Below are 23,491 nucleotides of genomic sequence, written 5' to 3' on the forward strand. Positions count from 1 at the left end.
GAATGATGAGGACCAGGTTCCGGCCAAAGTATGAGAGGGCCAACTCTAGTAAGAGTAGGGTAGGGACACAAATATAATAATCCTTAAGTGGCATTACTTGTTATTTCTTTTTTAGCAGGGTGTATTTGTATGTAGGGTATACTTATAATTAGTGAGTGTTTGAGGGGCCTTTTAGTGAGAGCTTTTGTAATTGGTAGGGAATAGAGTTGGACGCCCACTATATAAGGGGTCTTTGGATTTTGAGGTGACTTAGATGATTTTTGGCAAATTTGGAGAAGGATTTGTAACCCCAGGTTGGGGGAGGGAGAAGTTGGAGCTTGTAAGGAGATCTTAGTGTGATGTTAGGAAGGAATTCCTATACATTGAAGGCCTTCCATCTCCTTCCTCTTGGCATGACTCCATCTCCAAGCTAAGTACTTCCTGCTGTTTTTCTATCAAATATTTCAACAAAAATTCTGTTTCTATCCATTCATCTCAATTTCTTGCTATATTTCATCAATTCTCGGCCCATTTTCTGCATGTTACTATTCATACATTGTTTTGGACTGTAATTGTTGCTTTGGACTGTTTTTTCAGCAATTTCTTCATTCTATTTATGCTCTAAATTGCTATTACTGAAATTTTGCACTTTCATGAGTGCTGTACCTAAAGCTTAAAATTTTGTTCGAACAACAGACTTTTGTTTCAAACAAAAATAATGAAATTCTCAAATTCCTATATATATTTTTAAGCTCACAATTTCTGCCAATTTTCCCCATTTTAAGTCAATTTCGAAGCATTTTTTTTTTTCAATTTTCCGCTTGAAAGAATTACATGTGCCTTTAAGTCTTTAACCATTTTCAAAAAAAAAAAATCTGAGCAAAACAAGTTTGCCACTAAGTGCAAACTTCTATAATTTTCAAGTGGGTCCCATGTCTTATTACCATTGAATCAAGATCAAGCAAGAGAAACTGATAAAGATAATTTAACTACAGGATTTTCAGCCAGATCATTTGAATTCCATGAACCATAAAATAGCTGTAGTAGTAATTTACTCCATTCATTGAGAAAATTTAATGTCCTTGTAGCACTTGATATCAGTGGCAAATAAGGGATCTAGATTACAATTAGCCAACAAAAAATATCAAAAATAAAAAATCGAACATGCTCTTCAGATTGATGGACTCCCTTGACATAAACAATACTTTTCATTTTCCTAAATGTACAATACCGATCTCCATTTCAAATCAATCTCATCTAACCCATGAATTAGCACACTATTCCAACCCATAATTCTTTTCGAAAGGTTGGACTGTATTAAATTCTTTGCAGCTCAATCTATCCAGTTTCTTTGGGTTTGACAAATTATGTGGTTAGAACATCAGGGAGAGTGGTTTGAGCTCCAAGAATCTTACCACCCACATCAGGAAAATTTTCATAACCGGGTGATGGCCCAATTCTTCCATCTCTCTCCACCTGAATTGGGTATTTCATCAGGTGCCCCTTCATTTCTTTCATATCATCAGATACATATGACTTCCAGTTATCTTTTGCTAGCCGATTTACACGCCTAACACACTTCAATGTCTGTGGTTCGCGGAAAGAATCCTCCAGAGAGCCTAAATGCTCTGCCCAGAGCGACATCCGATACCCATATACCTATAAAAAAACCGTATCACATTGGATTAGTTGTACATCAAAAATCACAAGACATCTAAATGATCTTCTTAATACCTGTCTTTTCGGATGTTTCGAACCAATTGTGAGTCAAAAATTGATTATTGGACTCAAATTTACGTTTAATTTTGAGTTCAATAATCAGTTTTTGACTCACAATTGGTTCGAAACATCCGAAAACAACCAGGATTTTAACAATAAAAATCAATAAGATAAGTTCAATGCACTAAAATACAAAATTCTCTATTAATCTTTTTTTTTGGGTGTAGGAAAGCTTGAGATTGAACCTCCGACCTCCAGGTTGAAGAACAAAGCCTTGACCATTGAGCTAGAGGCTCAATCCCAATTCTCTATTAATCTCCATCAAGCATTATGGTACGAATTTCCATAAGTATAATTGCATAATGTTTGGTCAATCTTTCCAATTTTAAGAATTTACATTCCGTTCATTAAAGATGGGTCTAGAAATTTAATGCCCAAATGTTGAACATCCCTTGTATTATTTCTGATTCATGGATATGTTTTTTTTTTTTTTTTATCAGTATGGATATGTATTGGTCCCATAGAAGTTCCTGAATTTCACTAGACAGATTTGGCTAGTATTGCTTCTTTTGTTATGAATGACTAGTTTTAGCATGGTTAACAGATAAAAGTGTATTAGGATATCTTAGTCATTCTACTTGGTAGAATCATTTTAGCATTATAGATATTTATAAAAGATTTTTATATTTAACCTTATAAATATATAAAAATTCCCCTAGCAAATGAATGGCACATTGCGTGTGCATTTATTAAGACTAAAAAAAATTCAAACCTGGCCATGTGGATGACTCTGCCTTCCAGCCCACGTGTAATTGGGTTGGTAAGCACCCATAGCAATTTCTGTATCCCTTGAACCATCCAATGATCTTTGGTTAATGTTAGCAGATCCCATGAGTACATACTCGTCATCAACTATCATTCCTTTTGCATGAACATAGATCATAAATCTTTGGAACTTGTTGGATAGACACTGCGAAATAAGGTTCTAGAGGTAAGACAACTAGTAATAAGCATGGCATTCCATTCTCAAGTTACAAGAAAAATATGCAGATTTCTTTTTGAAGTGCTTGAATCTTTCATTTCAAAATAAAATTGAGCAACCACATAAAGCTAAGGCCCTATTCATTTAAGATTATGACAACCGATTGTGAGTGCCAAACTGATTATTAGACTCAAATTTAAACGTAATTTTGAGTCCAATAATCAGTTTGGCACTCACAATCGTTTGTCATAATCTTAAACGAACAGGAACAGGGCCTCAATATTATATGAAGAATCAGAATCGAGTACATATAAATTCCCATAGGTTTTTTTCTACACAAAGTTGCATCGAGTTGACAATCCATTTTTTGAGCAACTCCTAACTGGCAAGAAAACTTCTAACTGGCCGGTGAAGGATTACTTGGTTCAAAAAACTCTCTTCGTTCAATAGTGTACTTTCATATTTTGCTCCTATTGCCTTTAGGTTCACGAACCCATCTGCAATTGTATTGCGGCAGCATCTGAGATCCAAGTTGGCATGGATTTGTTTTGCTTCCATAAATTTTGGTAAGCACTGATAATTGCTGACTGGCAATTCTAGTTGGGATCTTTCCAGAGAAACTCAAAGCTCATTCATTGTTGAGACACTAATTAATTACAAAACATGGTAAGTTGTGCACAACTAGCGTAACCATAAATAGATGTAGCCAAAGGTTTACAATTTAATAGTGTGGTAGTAGCCGTTCTACTTAAATTGTGGAAATATATATGCCAAACCCGCACAATATAGATGTTTTATGCTCAATGAAGCATAGAATGATGCTATGATATTTCTGAAGATTTTCATGATAGCTAGGTGTAGGGTTAAGTTGGCTTAGCTGTGCACAAAGAGCACAGGGGAGAGTATCAAAGGTGGATTCGTCTTACAAATTTTGAGACCATCCGATCAATTGTCCGAATGGGATCAAATGCTACAAGAACAATTGGTGTATTCCATGATCTAAATCCCAAGGAAACAATAGAACCAGAGATCATCACCAACTATAGGAAGATGAGAGAGGAAAACAGAGGGGGAGATTTCATAAGGTGTATTTGTAGAATGAGTAGCACACTCCTTGCGAAACTCCTACTCTCCTTGGGAGTGAGTTGCACAGAGAGAATGCAACTCCAACTCATATGAGGAATCCTAAGAGTCTTACAAGGATTCCCAGGTTGAGTAGCTTAGTGGGACCCACATGGACGTCCTATTAACTCCAACTTGTTCCACTTGTCCATGGTGGGGCACACTAGCAACCGCAAAACTCATCCGATTCTCTCCATTGAAAGTGTTTTCTTCACACTGAGAAATAGAGCATGCGACTAACAAGAGTTTCTCTTCTTGGGAGAGTATCATGGTATGTTTCTATCTAACTAATTTTGATACATCTAACACTTTCCCTAGACATATTCGGCTATGTCTGATTGAGCAGTTTCTAATCCTTCAGGATCATGTCAACACTCAGAATAATGCCCACCCAGTATGCAACTACAAACTTCTAGAAAAACAAACATATTATATAATAGTACTCATATAGAGGAGTACATAATAGTACTAAAAAACAATGAAGGAAACACAGATTTTCTGGCAGAAGATCTAGTTAATGCATACATCTTAACCAAAGAATATGTTACCAAAGACTCTTCCTCCATTCCTCTTGTCATTTAGCTTCAGAACAATTGATTTCCCAGACATGCCCCTTCCAACCGCACCAGTCATGACCATAAGAAACATTTTAGAGTAACATATATCAAACTTCTACTTCACAACATAGTCACGAGTCAACGAGGGCATAAAGGTTACCTTCATAACCAATAGTACCACACAATAAGGAAACAGGGGATCCTTCACTTGCTTTTATGGGTTAACATTAGGTTGATATATGGGACACGTAGTATGATCATGGTTTCCATATTTAGAATGATGGAACTTTGGTGTCTAGGGCACATTATAAGGAAGGGAAGAGTTAAGGTCGATCAACAAAAGATAGCTTCCATTCAAAATTGGCCTCCGTCCATCACCTTGATTGAATCGCTTGAGGACAAGCAATCTTGGGAGGGAAGGACTAGTAATGTCTCCCTTTTTGAAATAGGATCTAATGTAGGCTAGGATTGTGGGCCATCGCTCTCATTTTTGTTACAAGTAAAAATTGTTGTTTTAACAGTCAGAAGGGTCTAATCTGGGTTAGGATTGTGGGCCATCACCCTCATTTTTTCATCTGGTTCACCATTAAGAAATGTCGTTTTAATATCCAACTGAAAGTCTTCTAAGTTCTAAGTCCGTATGTGCAACAAAGGATAAAATGAGGCAAACTGAGGTGTGTCTTCAACGGCCGAAAAAACACATTGTTGGATGTTAGGATCGCATGATTGCCGTGACTTTTAGCCTATATGATATGCACACTAAGGCACATGAAATGGATGGTTTGGACAAATCAAAGATACAACTCACCATGCCACATAGTGTGCCTAATTGTATTACAATGAAATCTCTCCCGACAGAACCAATCCTCAATATCTATATATTACATCATATTATATTGAAATCTCTCTCTCTCTCTCTCTCTCTCTCTCTCTCTCTCTCTCTCTCTCTCTCTCTCTCTCTCTCTCTCTATATATATATATATATATATATATACACACTCACTCACACACACAAACACAAACACACATGTAGCAATTATTTCCAGCCCCTTTGTTTTTCCTCTTCAAAATTGTTATTTTATCAAATGACCGAATGGGCAATCTTGAATATGGTCAGAGAGAGAATTTCGAGCATCAACTGCTCCTTCCCTTCCCCTTTTTGAGTAAAAGCTAGAATAGATGAAAGAATTAAGAAAGTCATTTTAGAAAAATATGAAAAAGAGACTGCAAGGGGCAGAATGTCTAAAAAAAGGGGGTGGAAATATCATTTCCCACAAAATAGACATATCTATGAGGGCGAGCCTTGGCGCAACGGTAAGGTTGCTCCATTGTGACCTGGTGGTAACGGGTTCAAGTCCACACACACAATGAAAGAATTAAGAAAGTCATTTTAGAAAAATATGAAAAAGAGACTGCAAGGGGCAGAATGTCTAAAAAAGGGCGTGGAAATATCATTTCCCACATAATAGACATATCTATGAGGGCGAGCCTTGGCGCAACGGTAAGGTTGCTCCATTGTGACCTGGTGGTAATGGGTTCAAGTCCACAACGGTAACGTGAAAAAAAGGATAAGAAATCAAATAAAGAAAACAAACATGGTGCAAATTGCCTAGATTAATGGGTCACAAAACCAATTCCCTATATGTATCTAAATATGCTCAACTTTTAGTCTTTTACTATGACATAAATAATTAAAAAAAAAAAGGATTCTCTTCCAAGAAAAGAATTATGATTACTAATAAAGACACTAGTGGTTAAAAGAAGTGTTAAAAGATTCTCATACCGAACTGCTTGTATCACTAGGTTGACTTGTTGATCCTAATCCTTCAGGATAACAAGGTTCACGCTTTCCAAGACAGTAAAAATTCAAATAATCTTCTGGATTAGCATCATAAGATAAACCTGCCTTCTCAAGTGCCTGACCAACAATACCATACATCATATCCATTGTTTGCCCCTGTAAAAATCCAAGACAAGTTAGATATAGAGTTTGGAGCAGCTCTCAGTCATCGTAAGTGACGAATTTGTGATATAAATCATGTTTATGTCTAGATATCAAAAACATATTAAAAAGAGGGATATTATTGTTTCATATTTGACACTTTCAAAATAAATTCTGAAAATAATATCTCAAACAGAAGCAATTCAGGTGTGCCGCAAATGATAATATACTTGACGAATTCAAAAGAATGATTTTAAAATGGTTATTGGAATCATCACATATTGTCAAGCATTTATTAAGAGAATTTATGGAAACTGAAAAGATGGAAATGCTGGTGAATGGATTATCAGTTGGCATGTAAACAAATATTATTTTCAACCATCCAGTCATAAAGGATAGACAATTCCATTCTTTTGGTGTCAATAATTGATAATGGGGGTGATAACCGATTCTTGTTTGCACACGTGCAATAACTAAAGATTCTCGTAAAATGAACTAGCTAGGAGCTATATGCAAACACACGTGCAATAACTAAAGATTCTCGTAAAATGAACTAGCTAGGAGCTATATGCAAACACATGGTGTTGGAACTAGGGTTGGCGTAAAGGGCAAGGTTTTAAATCTCGGTTTCGGTTTCGGTTTCGGTCATCACCGAAACCAAAACGTTTCGGTTTCGGTACGAAATTTCGGACGAAATCTTGTAAAAATTTCACCGAAATTTCACCGAAATTTCCGAAATTTCACCGAAATTTTGTACTTCACCGAAAATTTTCACTGAAATTTCCGAAACGTTTCACCGAAATTTCCGAAACGTTTCGGCGAAGTTTGGTACTTTTCCGACTCACAGTGAATTTCGTTTCGGTTTCCACCGAAACCGAAATATTTCGGCCGAAACGTCCGAAATTTAAAACCATGGTAAAGGGTTGCAAGTTTATTTCTGATGGGTGGTCCAGTTAGGACTAAATACGGTCACAATTTTTCAATCGCGGGTGGGAGAATTTTAAGTAAAAAAAAATTAATGCTTACAAGTCCGCAATTTACTGGATGGAGCCAATTTTCGAGCAAATGGTGTAATTATCAAATAAGATTTCAAATTATAAATCTAATTTCAGAGGGGACTTTCAATGATAGATCAATTTGCTATTTCTTGGGTGCGTAGTTTAGTAGCAAATAGTATAAATACTTAAGGCTGTGCATTTGTAATTTAGTGCACATAGGGATGGACTAATTGGTGGGGAAATGATTCAAAAATGGCAACTGTACAACCATGTATCCTCAATTATAGCATTAAAGAGAAAAAAGTACTTAGATCGTCTGCAAGGAAAATATGCACTAAGGAAAATACAATACTATACATGAATTCATTACTATCCCGCTCAGCCATAATATGGAACAAAGATCCAGGTCGAAGTTATTATCACAATGAAATATATTTTACCAGATCAGATGTTTATCAAATTAATTACAAAATATGAAAATTTTACCTAGAAACTATTGCCAAATAGATCATATATAATTCTAAGAATAAATGAAATTATAAAATACTAAAATATATGGAGTTATGTATAATAAATTATAAGAATACAGTGCTATGGCTCATGGAGTGGCAGAATTAATTTGGTTGAGGCATCTTTTGAAGTTGTTACAAGTCCCTATTCCATGGCCTATATGGCTATACTTTGACAATCAGATGGCAACTAACATAGTAAAAAATCCTATCCAGCATGATCGCATGAAACAGATCGAGGTGGATAAGCACTTCAATCGTGAACTTGTTCGGTCTAAGCAAATTTGTCTTCCCTTTGTTCCTATTGGTCATCAACTCGATGATGCCTTAGCAAAAGGAGTTGTTTAGTCTCATTTGAACTTTATTTTATCCAAGTTGGGGATGATTGATATCTATTACGAGGTATTTCTTATATGTTGATATACAAGAATAGCCAAGAGTGGGAACTACTCTCTCTCTCTCTCTCTCTCTCTCTCTCTCTCTCTCTCTCTCTCCAACAACTCCAAATATTCTGATATCTATGAATATATATGGAAGCCAAAAATGAACAAATGCCTAGGTATTCTAATTATACCACGAAGAAATTAAAAATAATCCGATTCAATTATTTCATGAAAACTCTAATGGTTGAATGTTATATCAAAATGAAGGTGATTAATTTACCCTATCTTTACCTAGCATATTAGGCATATTGCATACTTTGAAATTCAGTTATTAATGTCATCCCAATTTGAAGGAAGACTAAATGCTTGAAGATGGAAGAAACAAAACAGAAGACTCGAACAGTTCTATAATCATAACATAATGTTTGATGCTTGGAGAAAAAAACCATTAGGTTCTCTGAACACCTCCTCAAGTTAAAAGAGATAATGAGTCACAAATAACCATAGTCTAACCTGCCAAAAAAGAATTTCTTGCACAGCAGAACTAGTTGGAACACCTTCAGGCCACATTGGTACTACTACATACACAGTAAAACGTTCATTTGCACTGATTTTGCTAGCAATTTTCAATGCCAATTCCATAGGCACTAAATTATCTGCGCCTGCTTAAACAACACGAATGAAGCTTCAAAATGTTGCTCCTACAAATAAGCAAATTGATTGTTCAACATTCTACAAAGAATCTAGCTAGAAATGATTACTAAAAACAAGACTTCGGATTTAACGTTTACAAACATCATGCCGAAATCATATTAACATAGAGAAAGAATCGAAACACAAAATGAGCACAAAATAATGGTTGTTGAAACTACTACCCAAGGCACAAGGGCACCACAGTTGTTCTAAGCAAGGTTTTAAATTTCGGTTTCGGTACCTATTTCGGACCCCACCGAAATCCGAAATTTCGGGCAGAAATTCGGTATTAAATAAAAAATAATATTTAATTAATTTCAAATTTTCAGCCGAATTTTCTAATGTTTCTTTTTTTTTTAAATAATATACATTTTCTTGAAATTTCGGCCGAAATTATTGAAATTCTGAATTTGTATTTCGCGATATTCGGAATTTCGGCAAATTCCAGTTTCGGTCTCCACCGAAATCCGGTCGAAATTTAAAACCATGGTTCTAAGTATTATTTGTAGGCAAAGGTAGTAAGTAATCTGCACATGCACAGAAAGCAAGGTAAGTATATTTTAAACCTTTTCACATCAGGTTACAAAAGATTTGTGAAGGCATCTCAAATGTTCGTTATAATAATAAGCCTTATAAAAAGGCTGCAAAGGAACGCAAGGAACCAGTTTCATTCAAAGAGAGCACTTGACAATAGTAACTTCTTCACTGTCCTTCCTAAAAGCTGCACAAGCTTGCTAATGCTCATACGAACTCTCCACCTAGTGTTTTCTAAGTTATAAAAATGATGATTTAGTATATTCAGAAATAGTTCCATTTTTCTTGAACTTTGAGTAATCAACAAGTTTGAACCAACTAACCCACCAAAGAAGAAAAAGAAAATGTCAATTTACTACTATAAATCTTCTCTATATCCTTTTCAACTCTTCAACCTATCCATATCGTTGATCTAAAGCATGTGACAGTGTGTTTCACTACAATTCTAAGAAGAGTTGCCAGATCTTATTTAGAGCAAGCAAGTACCAACTGAAATAGGTACCTAGAGGCTAGAACTTCCAGGAAACAACTTTTGACAATGTTCACATAGATAATCCATCTTGATGCTAGTTGTTGTTACTGGAAATATGATTGTATTCTACAAAGCGCAGTTAGGCCTATTCCTAGAGGGCAACAGGACCGGAAGTTATAAGACTCAGAAACATATCCTTGGCGATGTGTTATTGAGAAATAGGAAGTTTTGAAATTAAAAAAACCAGAGATGCGTAGAAGAGAGAGTCATGAGTAGCTACACCCGGATTGCATAAGTGCTTACGCAGCCGAGACTCCATGACTTACGACATCCGGACCATGGAGAATGTGACACCAGACGAACGTATTGAAAGCTGGGCATAATTATTGCTGATTTCGCAAGATAAGTGATGACATGGTAGTATGAGGAGCATGTAAAATATTCCTTCTAAAAGCTTCTAGAAAGGGAACAGTCTTGTACATTTGGCACTCAGGAGACCAATTAGAAGCGGTCATATGGAGGTACGACAGGCAACATCTGGAGGATGATTCAACAATGTCAAATTTATGATTTAGTTCTTCATGACAAGAATGAATGTAACCAAAAAATCCTAATCAAGAAAGGGATCTCGGAGTCTGCGAGCACCAGATGCAGCGGATCTTGATCGGACGAGGATTCAGACTCCTCTGAATTGGAAAATAACATTTTTAAATTTTCACCTTTCACGTTTTTAACTTTTCACTTCTCACTCCAATTCAGGAGGCCCAAGGATCGAGGGAGATTCCATGTGATAACTGTAATAAGGAGTGATTCTAGCTGGATCAATGAACAAGTTCTCCAATTTTCCCAAGTTTGATTCATCAGGTTCTTAGATTTTCCATTTTTATTCATACCCGCAAGCATAGATTCATGTATGAGTGAGTTCACGAAGATGCTAAACAAACTCAGTTCATAGTCCGATCAGAACATAACTTAAGCAATGACAGTTCAACATTGGAGCTGTAGTTGAGAGCATTGATCTTGTAAGTATGATCGATCAATATATTAATTTTCACTTTCTAGAATTTAAAAAGAATTTTCAAGTGAACAATGATACGAAAACCGAATTGCAAACCTGAGGATGGAACCAGCAATATCCTCTCGACAAGTTGACAATTACTTGCCTTTATCTTAGTTTCTGTTTATTTTCTTTTTCTTAAAATGGAAAAACTACCCCTCCCTATGCCATGTAGCGTGTAGGGAGTTGCTCAGTTGCACTCTCGGTTACGCAGCCAGTTTCCGTAGCAGCATTCTTTTCAAATACATACATACAAACATACATACATGTGTGTGTGATTTAAAAACAACTATAACTAGATCTTAAATCTGTAGGCAATCTGTAAATTTTCAAAGTTTTAGAAACTAGATCTAGTAAATTCGGCCTCTAAGCCTGATTTTTCCAAATCTTTTCTTAGCAAACATCCTCTGAGGAAGACTAGTCGGAGTTTGGATTTAATTGTAGTAAAAAATTAGAAATTCTAGCAAATAGATTGACTCATCTAGGAGCGATAAACAATCCCATGGAATGACTATGAGATAATGGTTTTAAATTTCCCCAAAATTTTGCCGAAACGACCGAAATGTTTCCATTTTCATCCCCACCAAAACGAAATCTACATGATTTTCTTTCACTTCATTATATCTCCGAAATTTTGACCGAAATTCCTAAAACTTGACCAAAATTTCCAAAATTCGACCGGAATGGTTGGAACGACAAAAAAAGGAAAGATGTTATTATTTTCATTTCATTTCATCTCATTAATTTAGAGAATGTTATTGCGTAGGCAACATCATTGAAAAGCACAACAAAGACTGTATCTTATGCATGGGATGTCATATAGGCATGGAACCAATAATACCTCATAACTATGTGGTATTGACATAGAGTTGGGGTCCTTAGAGGGGATGTGGGTCATTGTACTTGCTTATACTTCATTACATTGTACTTCTTTATTGACTTTGGTGTTCTAGTCATGTGTGACAACGCATGTCACTAGGTGTTTGATGTGATTAAGCCATTATGGATAGTTTTGTTGCTTATATGATGGTTTCTAAGTATGTATTTGTGCTTATTCTAGCGTTTTCCAAAGTTTCATCTTAAAATTTCATCAATTGGATATGTTTTTTTTTTTAGATTAAAACAAATTTCACCATTTGCATATGTTCCCATACGTTTCTGTGATTTTAAATGATTTCCACCGAAATTCCCACCAAAATCGAAATGTTTTCGTTTCCGTGCTGACCAAAACCGAAATCCCTTGGAGTTCGTGAATATGCCTATTATGCCTGCTTTGCCGAAGTTGCCTAGAAAGGCAATGTTAGTAGGCTAAAGAAATCCTTCTACGTCGTAAAAGCACTCTCCATGAGCTTCCTTTGACAGGATCAGTTCAACAATGACTCCCATAGGGTTCAAAAGAAGCTACCTTGAGCATCTTGTCATTGGGAAAAGAGATGGAAGGAGTGCTACATAGTTGTGGTGAATGTGGATGATATTGTGATAACAGGTGATAATGCTTAGGCTATTCATAAGTTGAAAGATCATCTTCGAAGAGGCATTCATATCAAAGGCCCTGGTCCTCTAAAGTGTTTCCTAAGAATTGTGGTAGCTAGATGAAAATGTGAAATTTTTTTATCTCAATGTATGTGCTTGATTTGTTAATTAAAACAGGCAAACTAAGAGCAAATTTGGTTGATTATTTTGGGGTAGAATAGAACCATAGGCTTCATGATCAGCAGGGAGAGTTAGTAACAGATCCAGGATTGTATCAAAGGGTTGTCGGTTGGCTAATTTATCAATTCTTCATCCTGATATTGAATACGCACTGAGTGTGGTTAGTTAATTCATGCATGCACCTCCCCACTAGTTATCTTAATACTCAAAAAAACAATGAGGTACCTCACAGGAGTACCAAGAAAAGGCATCCTATACATGAGTATGGACACATTCTAACTATGGTTAACATAATGTAACATCGACTAAAGAATGAGAAAGCGCAAAAACAGATAACAGGATTAATTACCAGCAATTATGCGGCCAATGGTCAAGAAAAATAAATGATCTTAATAGTGGTTCGCTGAGAGAGATAAGAATTCATTTACCAGATAAAATACAAAATACAAACTTGTGTGATAAATTTGATGCAAACACCAAACAGATATAATTGAGGAACAGCTTATCAAAAATGCAATCAGCAGATGTAACTGGTTGACATTATATGTACCTGCATTTTTGTATGATGGCCAGCAATAAGAAGATCCAATGAAATATTGGTTCTCAATATATATAAAATGTTGTGCAGATCTTATTGCTTTCACATAAGCCACATGTATGCTCTTGTCTATTTTCAAGTTCTTTCCACAAACGAGATTCTGCAAAAAAAAAAATGGAATGAATATGAGAGATTCAGAGTGAATAGTACTGTAGCAACATATTCAACACTCCTTCAACTAAAAATACAACTAGGATACAAAGAACATTGGAATTTGAACCTTATCAGGAAAAAACAGGGAGAAGATAAATAATGAACAGGGAGAGATGCCTAAGGTCCTGTTTGGATTGCAATTTTTTTCTGGAAAAGTTTGCATAGAAAAAATATTTCTAAAATTTCCTAATTTTTTTACACAAGAAGAAAGATATTTTTAACCAACCCTGCTTAATTCTTAATCAGAGAACCTTCAATTTATGATAATATCCTCTAAATTAATCATAATCACATTATTTCCATCTAAATTGCATAAAGAAAAAATTTCTCGAGAAATTTTTTTCCATCAAAAATGTTTTTTCTTGCAATCCAAACAGGACCCAAGGGTATTCATCCTAACCTTTGCCACAGCTTCCTGAACAAATTTTGGGAATCCTTTAACAGATCCAGAATCAATTGACCGAAACACCTAGCAAACCATGAGAAACTGCAGTTCAAGACTCACAATGGAACTTTATTCAAGAAACAAACCAAGATACCTAGTTTCCATTTAGAAAAATCATCATTCCCTACTTGTACGTGCCAATTTTCGGGGCCCGCTTCATTGGTAGCATGTGAATTTGAATCATCATTAGGGGTAGAGGAGTTGGGAGTCAGTATCCATGAAATGCGGTCCAGCTTTATCAATGCGTCATCATGCCAATGTGCTACTTTTTTAAACCCGAGATCTCGCCATTTCGTAGCCTTTCTCCACCTTTGCTCGAAATTTGTAACTATATCGTATGCAGCAGGACCATCTATTTTACAGTGTAAATCATGCCATGGCTGTCTTGGACCTTTAGAACGATTCTGCGTATGTTATAGAGAAAAGCAGAATTAAGAAAATAATCATGTAAAAGCAAATACTGTTTTAGCGGTGGAAACAGTATTTAATAGGTTTGGATTGCACACATTTGCCGACACCAACTAGTTTGGGACAAAGGCTTAGTTGAGTTGAGTTGAGTTGAGGATTGCACACATTTCATTGACCATAGAGAAAATTAGTGAGATAAAAAGAAATTTTTTATTATTTCCTGATTGATGAAATAATTACAAAAACATTTCAAATAAAGACAACACCACAAATATGGACTTCCCCAGCCCCTACTAAATGAGAGTCTCATAACATAATAACATGGTTTTAAATTTTCACCGAAACTGACATGACACAGCCGAAATATTTCCATTTCCATCCCCACTGAGTATCAATACCAGAATGCATACCGAAACCATAATCGTAACTCGTGTGTATCAGTGATATGCTATACCCACATGGCCACATGTGTTATATAATTACATCTCTATGAATTGCATGTGAAATGTTGTACATGTATTATGTACAAATATTTATATGAAGTACATGTGAAATGTGATATGTATTGAATCATCAGAGATGTGTGACAGCCAAGGTTTAAAATTTCGGTTTCGGTTCCAAAATTCGGTAAAAAAACAAATTTCAAATCTGTGCTGAAATTTCGTCTGAAATTACCGAAATTTCGGCCAAAATTTTGGAAAAAAAATAAATTTCAGCCAAAATTGCCAAACTTCCAACCGAAATTTCGGTTTCAAGTAGTTTCGATCTTGACCGAAATCCGAAATTTCAGATTTCGGTCGAAATTTAAAACCACGGTGACAAAGCATGTCACTATGTGGTCGATGTCATTGAACAACTATGGATGACTGTCGTATAAATTTCCAACCGAAATCAAAACGTTTCGATTTCCGTGGCGACCGAAACCGATTCCGAGGCCAAAATGTAGAGACCAAAATATAAAACCATGCATAATGACAAATAGAAATAATATCCAGTGCCTAGGCATGTGGCATATATTATGCATGGTAGAAAGAAAAGTCCTACCTATGAAAATGTGGTTTTTATTGCTAAAGGGAGCATTACTAGTCACTAAAAGTCTTACTTTTATAATCATTAATACATATGGTGTAATTTGTTTTGATTAATTAATTTAATACAAGCATAACCACACAAATCGTGTTGCCTCTCCTATAAAGACTAGCATGATATACAGGCATCTAGTCATCTGTCCTAATAATAACGAAGTCCCTGCTGATAATGGGGCTTCTGCTAGTGATATTGATGATAGTTACGTACACAGCCTTGGACATAGCCACAGTCTCGACCACGTCTGTGTCTAGGTAAGGCATTGGATGAGTAGAGAACCTCAAAGTTGTTAGTAGAGAGCATAGAGGACATGGAATGCTAAGGAATAGCTTTAATAAAATCTTGTGACCCATACAACCAATCATTATATGTTGAGGCTTATATTGCTAAACCACAGGCTATAGAGATTTTGAGGAGTTAACTTTCCAAAAAATGGGGAAGCAATAATAAAGTTCAGAAATTATTATCATGCTACATCCCACTAACATTGATTCTTAAGAGCTAGATAAAGATCTCATATTCTCAATTAAAAAATGCAATCTTTTGTCATATGTTAAAGATGTTGAATCTCAGAATTTAACCAATAAAGGTCACACGTTAAAACATGAGAACAAGGATTGAAATCAATGGAGATATATGTATATTTAGATCTTACTGTAATTGAAGGATTGTGAAAATCATTTGCAAAGACAGTGTCAAGATCCCGAAAAAGCCTGTGCTCAGGTGTGTCATACCGGCCATCACACAGATCCAGACCACCAATAAAAGCAGTTATTTTCCGGTTACCACCAGAAGCTTGGGTGTCAACAAGCACACACTTTTGATGGTGCGTAAATAGGGTTCCTACAACCTGGATTACAAAGAAGTATAATGAGTATGCAAATAACTTCAATATAAAAAAAAGATCGTGAGAACAGGACTCATATAATATGTAAAAACTTCGATAGCTGTCAAGTTTCCTTTTACTAGATGATAAGATTAATGGAAAAAATAAATAGCCTCCCTACTGACCCAAATATCAAAGTAATATAAAGAATAAAATATTTGTGCGATTTAAAAAAAATATATAGTTTCATAAGCTTCCATTCGATATTTGAGTTGGGTTGAGTCGAGTTGAGTTGTATAAGCTTCCATTCGACTCAAAAAACAAAATTAGTAAATTCAAAGCAACACAGTTGTACAGTGAATATCAACCAGGTAAAATGATACCATTAGATAAAAGGAATAGAAACATATCAAATACTTCTAAAGGCAATAAATCCAGTTAGCTGGTGATGTGAAACCTCTCCCTCCCAGGGATAATATAACGAAACACTTGCAGTTCAAATCGAAGAGAGTGTTTTAAGTGAGGTTGCCACAGTAAAAAAATGTGCAGATAGACAAACCATTCTCAAACATGCATAACAACCTCTAAAGCTTTAATAGGGGTCAAGTTTGGCAATGTGAACCTTCTCTCTCCCAGAGCTAAGATAACACTCGCAGTTCACATCAAAGATAGTGTTTTAAGTGAGGTTGCCACAATAAAAAAATGTGCAGATACAAACCCATTCTCAAACAAGAATAACTACGTATAAAGCTTTAATACGGGTCAAGTTTCTGAAATTCCAGACAAGGATGAAATCCCAAATAACTTTCAATTAGCTTTGTAAGACATAAGAAGAGCACCTAATCAGATTCATAGGTTGTATGACTGGTATTAAAAAATCAGACAGATTGGGAATTAAGTTAGGGATGGGTGAAATAAAGAAAAAAAAAGAAGATTACAGAAATTACAAGATTGTGTTGGAAAAAATCAGTCAGATTACTACTAGTACTCCAAAAACTAATAAAGATACTAATGACCATAGTTTCCAGAGTGGAAAGCGAGTGCGAGAAGCGATATGAGAAGCGAAAGCAGGATGCGAGGTGTTTAGAAAAGAGAAAATGCGGGAAGCAAAAAGCTCTAAAAAAGTAAAGAGAATGCGTGGGAAGCATCATTTAAAGTCAACATTAAGCATGAAATAAGCCTCATTGTAAGAGAACAAGAAATACATAGAAAGAATAGGATTATGGTACATTTGGGAGGAAGGGTTAATATAGATAAGGATTACAAGTAGAAGAAGACTTCATGACTAATAAAAATAACATGTCTTAGGAACTTACAGTTTCACATGTTATATTCGTGTATATTAAATCTTAAATTTTTTTAAAAAGATCAACATAATTCTAAATGTAAGTCTTTTATTAAATATGCTCCTTCAGCATTATCAAAAGGAGAAAATATTCTCTTGGAAAGAAATAATCACCTAAATAGGAAGAATACTTTTAATTATGAGGAAACGCGTAGGAAGCATTTGGGAAGCGAGAAGAACTAAGTTCCAAAACGAGTTTTCGGGGAAGCGAGCTTCCCATCCTACTAGGAAGTTTCTGGTAACTATGCTAATGACAGAACCTGAAGTGCTTGCCAATTGGGAAAACATAGTAGTTAGATCAGATATACACACGATCAGTACTATCAGTATGGGTCAAGCCTGTCAGCCTATGTAGCAGGTCAAAGAACCAACTGGTAATAAAGTTTAGAATGCGCAGAGTTTCTTCATTCTGTTCAATTCAAATATGCTGCCCGTATTATGCACAACATGATAGGAAAAAATAAAACACTGTCCTTCACATGAGAAACAAAAAATCAAGAAATAAAATAAAAAGAAGACTAATGACCAATTCCTAAGAATACAACAATCCATCAAGTTCATGTTAGCGAAATCAACAACAAATATATTTACCATAGGTGCAGGTGTAAGATAGAAACGGTTAACTGAAAATTAACAAACATCAGAAATCTAGAACCAAGAATAGTAGTCAAACCTTAAACTCTAAAAGGATAATATCAACAATAATGGTCAAATTAGTTGTTGGATTTGTGCTATAAAAATCACATTCTGCATGAGGGACAAGATTTGCATGGACAATGCTCACTATCAATTTCTAAATGCTTTACTCTCCAACAATAAAGGAAAATTCTGAACCTTACCTGTTGCTTGAAGATACTAAGCTTGTTGCTGGCATAACGTGGAGATAGCACACAATGCACAGATGAGTGTTTGAAAAACTTTCGAGTATCTTCATCGTGAGTTTGCATAACACCTTCCTGCATTGAGATTTATGTTTAATTAAGCCACACTATTCTTTTATTTTATAATATTAACAAAGTTACTCAGCAGTGGGACAAACTTCGAAAGACCGGTACAAATAGGTGTGTCATTGTGAGTTTGTGACTGCTGTTTATTAAAAGCCTCCCACAGCCAAAAAAATGTCATCAACATCAAGAAAAATTGAGAATTTTCTTAAGTATTAGTCTCCAAGATTGGTTGGGTCATGTGACCTATAAAACAAGGATAACCTGCAGCTCTGCCTTTTGAATCAAACGACCACATGAGATGAATATTTTGAAAATGTTTCATTAACTAATGCATCAAAACTATTATAAGTATAAAAGATTAAACAATGTCATCCAACAGCTTAAGCTTTTGGAGTAATTGGTAGTTTTCACATGGAATCAGAGCAAAGGTCCTGGGTTCAAAACTCGTTGGTATTAAAATCCACATGTAATGGCCAACCCAAAATAGGGGCCACATGTGCCACGTGTAGGACAACCCTAAAAAGAAGGGCCACACATGAGGGGGAGTGTTAAAGTATAAAAGATTAAATAGCCATCTCCAACTGCTTGAGCTTTTGGAGTAATTGGTTGTTTCACAGAAACTATCAACGGAAAACCAGGAGCAGCGATATAGGGAACAGTATAATTGACCAATACCATTTTCAAGAAAATATTGTCATGTGAGGTTTTGTCATCCCAAATCAACATAGCCACACGAACACCTTCTTGTGACTTGTACTTCAACAACTCTCCGAGAGACAGCTCTCCAGCACTAGGTATCGGCTTTGTTGGCTCCCTTACAAGCTTAACAGGGTGAAAAATTGACCAGCCAACAATATAGATAAGGTGATGAGCTTCCAATAATGCATGGCAGATGTCTTCCCAACATTTACCTTGCCGAAAAATCTTCCCCCCATCAAGCAAAATTTCGGGAAGCATTTCATCAGGCGTATGGGCATCTTGATAGAGGGTAACATTCCCTTCTTTGCGAAGTGGAAAGTATGTATTGGGCACTCCCAAGCAATCTGGCCCAACACCAACACCATCCTTATATAAAGGGTTGTTTTCAATAGGACTAAACTGCAAAGAGAGATGCAATTCAGGGTGTGGTTTCGAAGTATTTCCAAACGAACCAACCAATGGAAACCAACCCTCAATTTTGTTTCCTAATAGCACTTTCTCTACAGATATCTCAACTACTCCAATGAGTTGTGCCCCAAGAATATCATTATCCTTCACCTGAAACTCTACTCTCCCAACTGGGTGAGCCACTGGTACACAGAAATGCTCTTCCCATGCCGGGTTCTCACAGTTGGCAATGACTCTAGTTTGGGCTACCGTGGCCCCCGCTAGACAAACGGATACGTAAGGATCACTGGTAATAATTTTATGCCCACTTCTATGTTTATTTTTATTCCCAAAGGGTGATTTACAAGATCCAAACATAGTAAAACATCTTCTCAACCTTTCTGATGTCAAATCCATATTTGGAAGAGATTTGGCTTCCAAAATCCACACATCCAAGTCACCATGCAAGAAAAGAATCCTCTGAGAACCACCAATACCATTCCTAAGACTCTCTTTAGCATGAATAGAGCCACCAGCCATTGGGAGCTAACAAAAGTTGAGGCTATATCAAAATGACATTTAATATGCATGCCATTCTTTCCAACAATATACCCGTAGCACTTACTTCATAACCTGTAATTGCTATATAAACCATGGACAGTGAATGCCACATACTCTTCTACATCAAACCCAGTATTCCCGATCATATCTTATCTGATGCCGCAACCCACAAGTCTAATGATTCTAAGAGGACAGAACCTTCTTAAAAAGAACAAAACTTTAAATTCCAAAAGTTGGAGTCTGAATCAACTCCTAAGCTTATACAAACTTGAATATATAATACAGCAATCTTTTCAAGCATCAACCACACTTTAGAATGATATCAGACAAACATCCGCCAGACCAATGTATATAAGACTGATATCCTCACAAACCCTCTGTCCCACAATAAGAAACCTGATATTGGATCAGCCATTAAAGTTCTCAGAGATAACATAAAGTAGCTACAAAATAAGCTAGCTGCATTTTTTTCTCACATCAGACCCAAATCCCATAATGGCCAACCCCACTAAAACGCTAAAGCCCATTGTCACAACCCATGATATTTTCAGAAGAAAGATCCCCAATCTTCAAAGAATTCAAGATAAGTTCAAATTTGGATAATATTAGCTCATGAAATCTTTACCAATTACCAAATTGCAAAGCCCATGAACTGAATTTCGAAACAGAAAAGCATCCTCTTGTATTTAAGGATCCATGTATCCTCTTGAACATTGGTTTACAACAATTCCCACCATTACGGGAGCCAAATTCCAAAGTAACTGTGCAAAAAATTTAAGTTTACTAAGCCCCCAGTCTCCAAATTTGCAGATGCTAGCCTCAGAACTGACTTTCCACTGAAATATCCAAAAATAGAAAACGAATCAAGTTAAATTAAAATAAACATTCTACACTATATAGAAAAGTCAAATTTCAAATGAACCCATCCAAGATAATAAGAATTTCAGAACATACCGTGGCCTAATCAGGCACAGTATTGAACCAAACATTAAAACAACTCAAAAGTAGAACGAACCAGAAAGCAACATAATGAGATTTCGTTAGAGCTCAATTATTAAGGACCCAAAGAAAACAACAGAAAGCCATAATGAGTGCTTAATCCAAACAAAAAGTAAGGACCAGATAACAACCAGAATCAAGAGAAAGTGATCCTCAAGAGAACTAAATCTACCACTAAAACCCATTTCAAAAAATAAGAAAAAGAGAATGTCAGAAAAGGACAAACATAATGAAGAAAAAAGAAAAGAAAAGATGACTTTCATGACACCAAAACCATCAACTTAATCAACCACGCATCAAAAGAACATAAGATTTTTAGAATGTAATAAGAAGACGACATTAAATCGCAAATTCCGAATTATATACAAGCAACCATTTCTTTTCTTTTTTAATTGTATGTACCAAATAACCCTTAAAATCTAACCAGAAGAACAACCTAAAACACAATTCTCAGAACATCATGTGTCCCAAATTTTCATAACAATATACTGCTCTTGCATTGACACCATCCAAAAACAAAATATGAAACCACAGAATGAGACCTCTAAACCAACTTACATAAACATTAGGAAACATAGATGCCAAGAGAACTATATTATATAAAGAACAAATCTCAAATTCACATACCCAAGTCAGAAGCCATTCATCATAAACTATTCCACTTCGGAAAACCAACATAAACACAAAAACTGACACTACATAGATTTTATAATCCAGGATTGCAAAACCCTGGATTTTACAAATTAAAACATGGAGTTTATAAGCTAAAACCTGCATTTTATGATCCTGAAAATGTTCCATCCAATTTTTAGCTTATAAAATTCAGGTTTTAGCATATATAAAATCCAGGATTTAGTTTGTAAAATCCAAGATCTTAAAATCCTAGATTATAAAATCCCTGTATCCAAACAGCCAATTAGAATAACCTACATCCTAAATAAGCATCGAGGATTAAAAAATAATATCTTCGAAAACCACAAAAAATAAAATTAAAAACAAATGAGATTCGCCAAGCACCTCAGGACCCAAATTCTCACAAATAAACATACCAAATCAGTTATTAAAAACATAGAAAATAATTTTAAAAGGGGACTTTTAGAACGGCCAAGATCCCAAATCCAAATACCCACGTCCTAAATCATCAACTGAAGCCCTTCCTAATGCAGAAAAAAAAACAAAATTGAATTTTTAGAGGGACCCAGGTCCCATTTCTGTTCCAAAACTAAAAACATTGAAACCCAAGAAAACAGAAGAATATAAAAGGGAAAAAAAAAAGGAAAATCAATTGGGTTCAACACTCTCTACCTATCGAATGGATAAGTCTTATGGATCAAAACCCAAGAAGATGGTGGTATTGAGAGGAGAGACAGAGAGAGAGAGAGAGAGAGAGAGGAGGAAAAAAGGGAAGAAAGAAAATGAGAGGTATTGAGAGGGTTGGGTGGAAGGAATTCTCTTCGTCAGGATAGCGATTGCCTTAGCCAATACAATGGCGGTTATGTCGCCGAACTCATTGCATGCGGGAATTCAACTAAATAATACAACAAGGCTCCTGATAGGCTGATATAGTGATATTGTCACTACCATATTTTATTAACCAGTAAAAACGCACTTGCATTGCACCTGCGTGAACAAAGGATTATCATCTGTAAATTATTATTTTTTTAGAACAATCAATTTATATTGTGGCCAATTAAATGGACGGTTTGGATCATCATATGGTGTAGGCCGTAAAATATTCAATACAATTTTATCTTTTTTTTGGGTAACGAAGGGTGTCCCCACCCCCTTCGGGGCAGGACTATTTCCCTGCGGATGCACGCAATCACCTGGAAACCACGCGCATCGTGTAAGCAAGGGGGGATTCGAACGCTCGTCACTGGGGAGCAAACCCATGACTTTACGCTTTTTTGATAGGTAAGTTGGGGTTTTGCAGGGACCCCTACCGGCTTATTAAAAAATACTTCACTACATGGGCTTACACCATATGTATTCTAACAAGAATTTTGTGACAAAGCCTGCAAACCAAAAACATATTTCTTACTCCCTATTAAAAAAAAAACAGTACTGTATAACTTACACCATAGGATGATCCAAACCGTCCAATTGATGGGCCACATCGTAAATAGGGTGTTCCCAAAATACATTTCCCTGCAATGATCCTAGCCCTGCAGTCTATAGAGGAACGGCATATTTAGGAAACATTTATTGGTTGGAGGGTTGTAATTATCCTATGGAAATGAATTTTGGCACACAACATACTTACATTGTGGCCCATGAAATGGACGGTTTGGATCATCCTACGAGCCATATAGTACTTTTTCAAAAAAAATACTCACTATCAGGACTTACACTATATAAAAACTCTCATAATCACATTATTTCCCTCTAAATCATGGGGAAATGGGTCAAACGGGGAAATGGACGGTTTGGATCATCC

The 23,491-nt window shown here is 35.8% G+C and overlaps 1 protein-coding gene across 2 annotated transcripts; it reads right to left on the reverse strand.

The window, feature by feature from the left end:
- Positions 1–1,020: 1,020 nt before the first annotated feature.
- Positions 1,021–22,578, reverse strand: LOC143848622 (phospholipase D delta-like). Of its 2 annotated transcripts, none has more exons than XM_077357604.1 (11): positions 22,360–22,578; positions 19,084–20,891; positions 18,301–18,417; positions 15,946–16,140; positions 13,925–14,206; positions 13,752–13,820; positions 13,151–13,298; positions 8,705–8,853; positions 6,143–6,316; positions 2,471–2,668; positions 1,021–1,638 (listed from the first exon to the last, which is right to left on the reverse strand). In XM_077357604.1, the coding sequence occupies exons 2-11, from the start codon at positions 20,032–20,034 to the stop codon at positions 1,345–1,347; spliced, it is 2,577 nt and encodes an 858-aa protein (XP_077213719.1). In that variant the 5' UTR covers positions 20,035–20,891; positions 22,360–22,578; the 3' UTR covers positions 1,021–1,344. The 2 variants fall into 2 exon arrangements, with proteins under 2 accessions (XP_077213719.1, XP_077213721.1); XM_077357606.1 differs by having other exon boundaries at positions 13,925–14,200; positions 22,360–22,577.
- Positions 22,579–23,491: the final 913 nt, after the last annotated feature.

This window comes from Tasmannia lanceolata, unplaced genomic scaffold (assembly GCF_043159265.1).
Source record: "Tasmannia lanceolata isolate RefF3 unplaced genomic scaffold, GAP_Taslan_0.1 ptg000016l, whole genome shotgun sequence".
Taxonomy (NCBI): domain Eukaryota; kingdom Viridiplantae; phylum Streptophyta; class Magnoliopsida; order Canellales; family Winteraceae; genus Tasmannia; species Tasmannia lanceolata.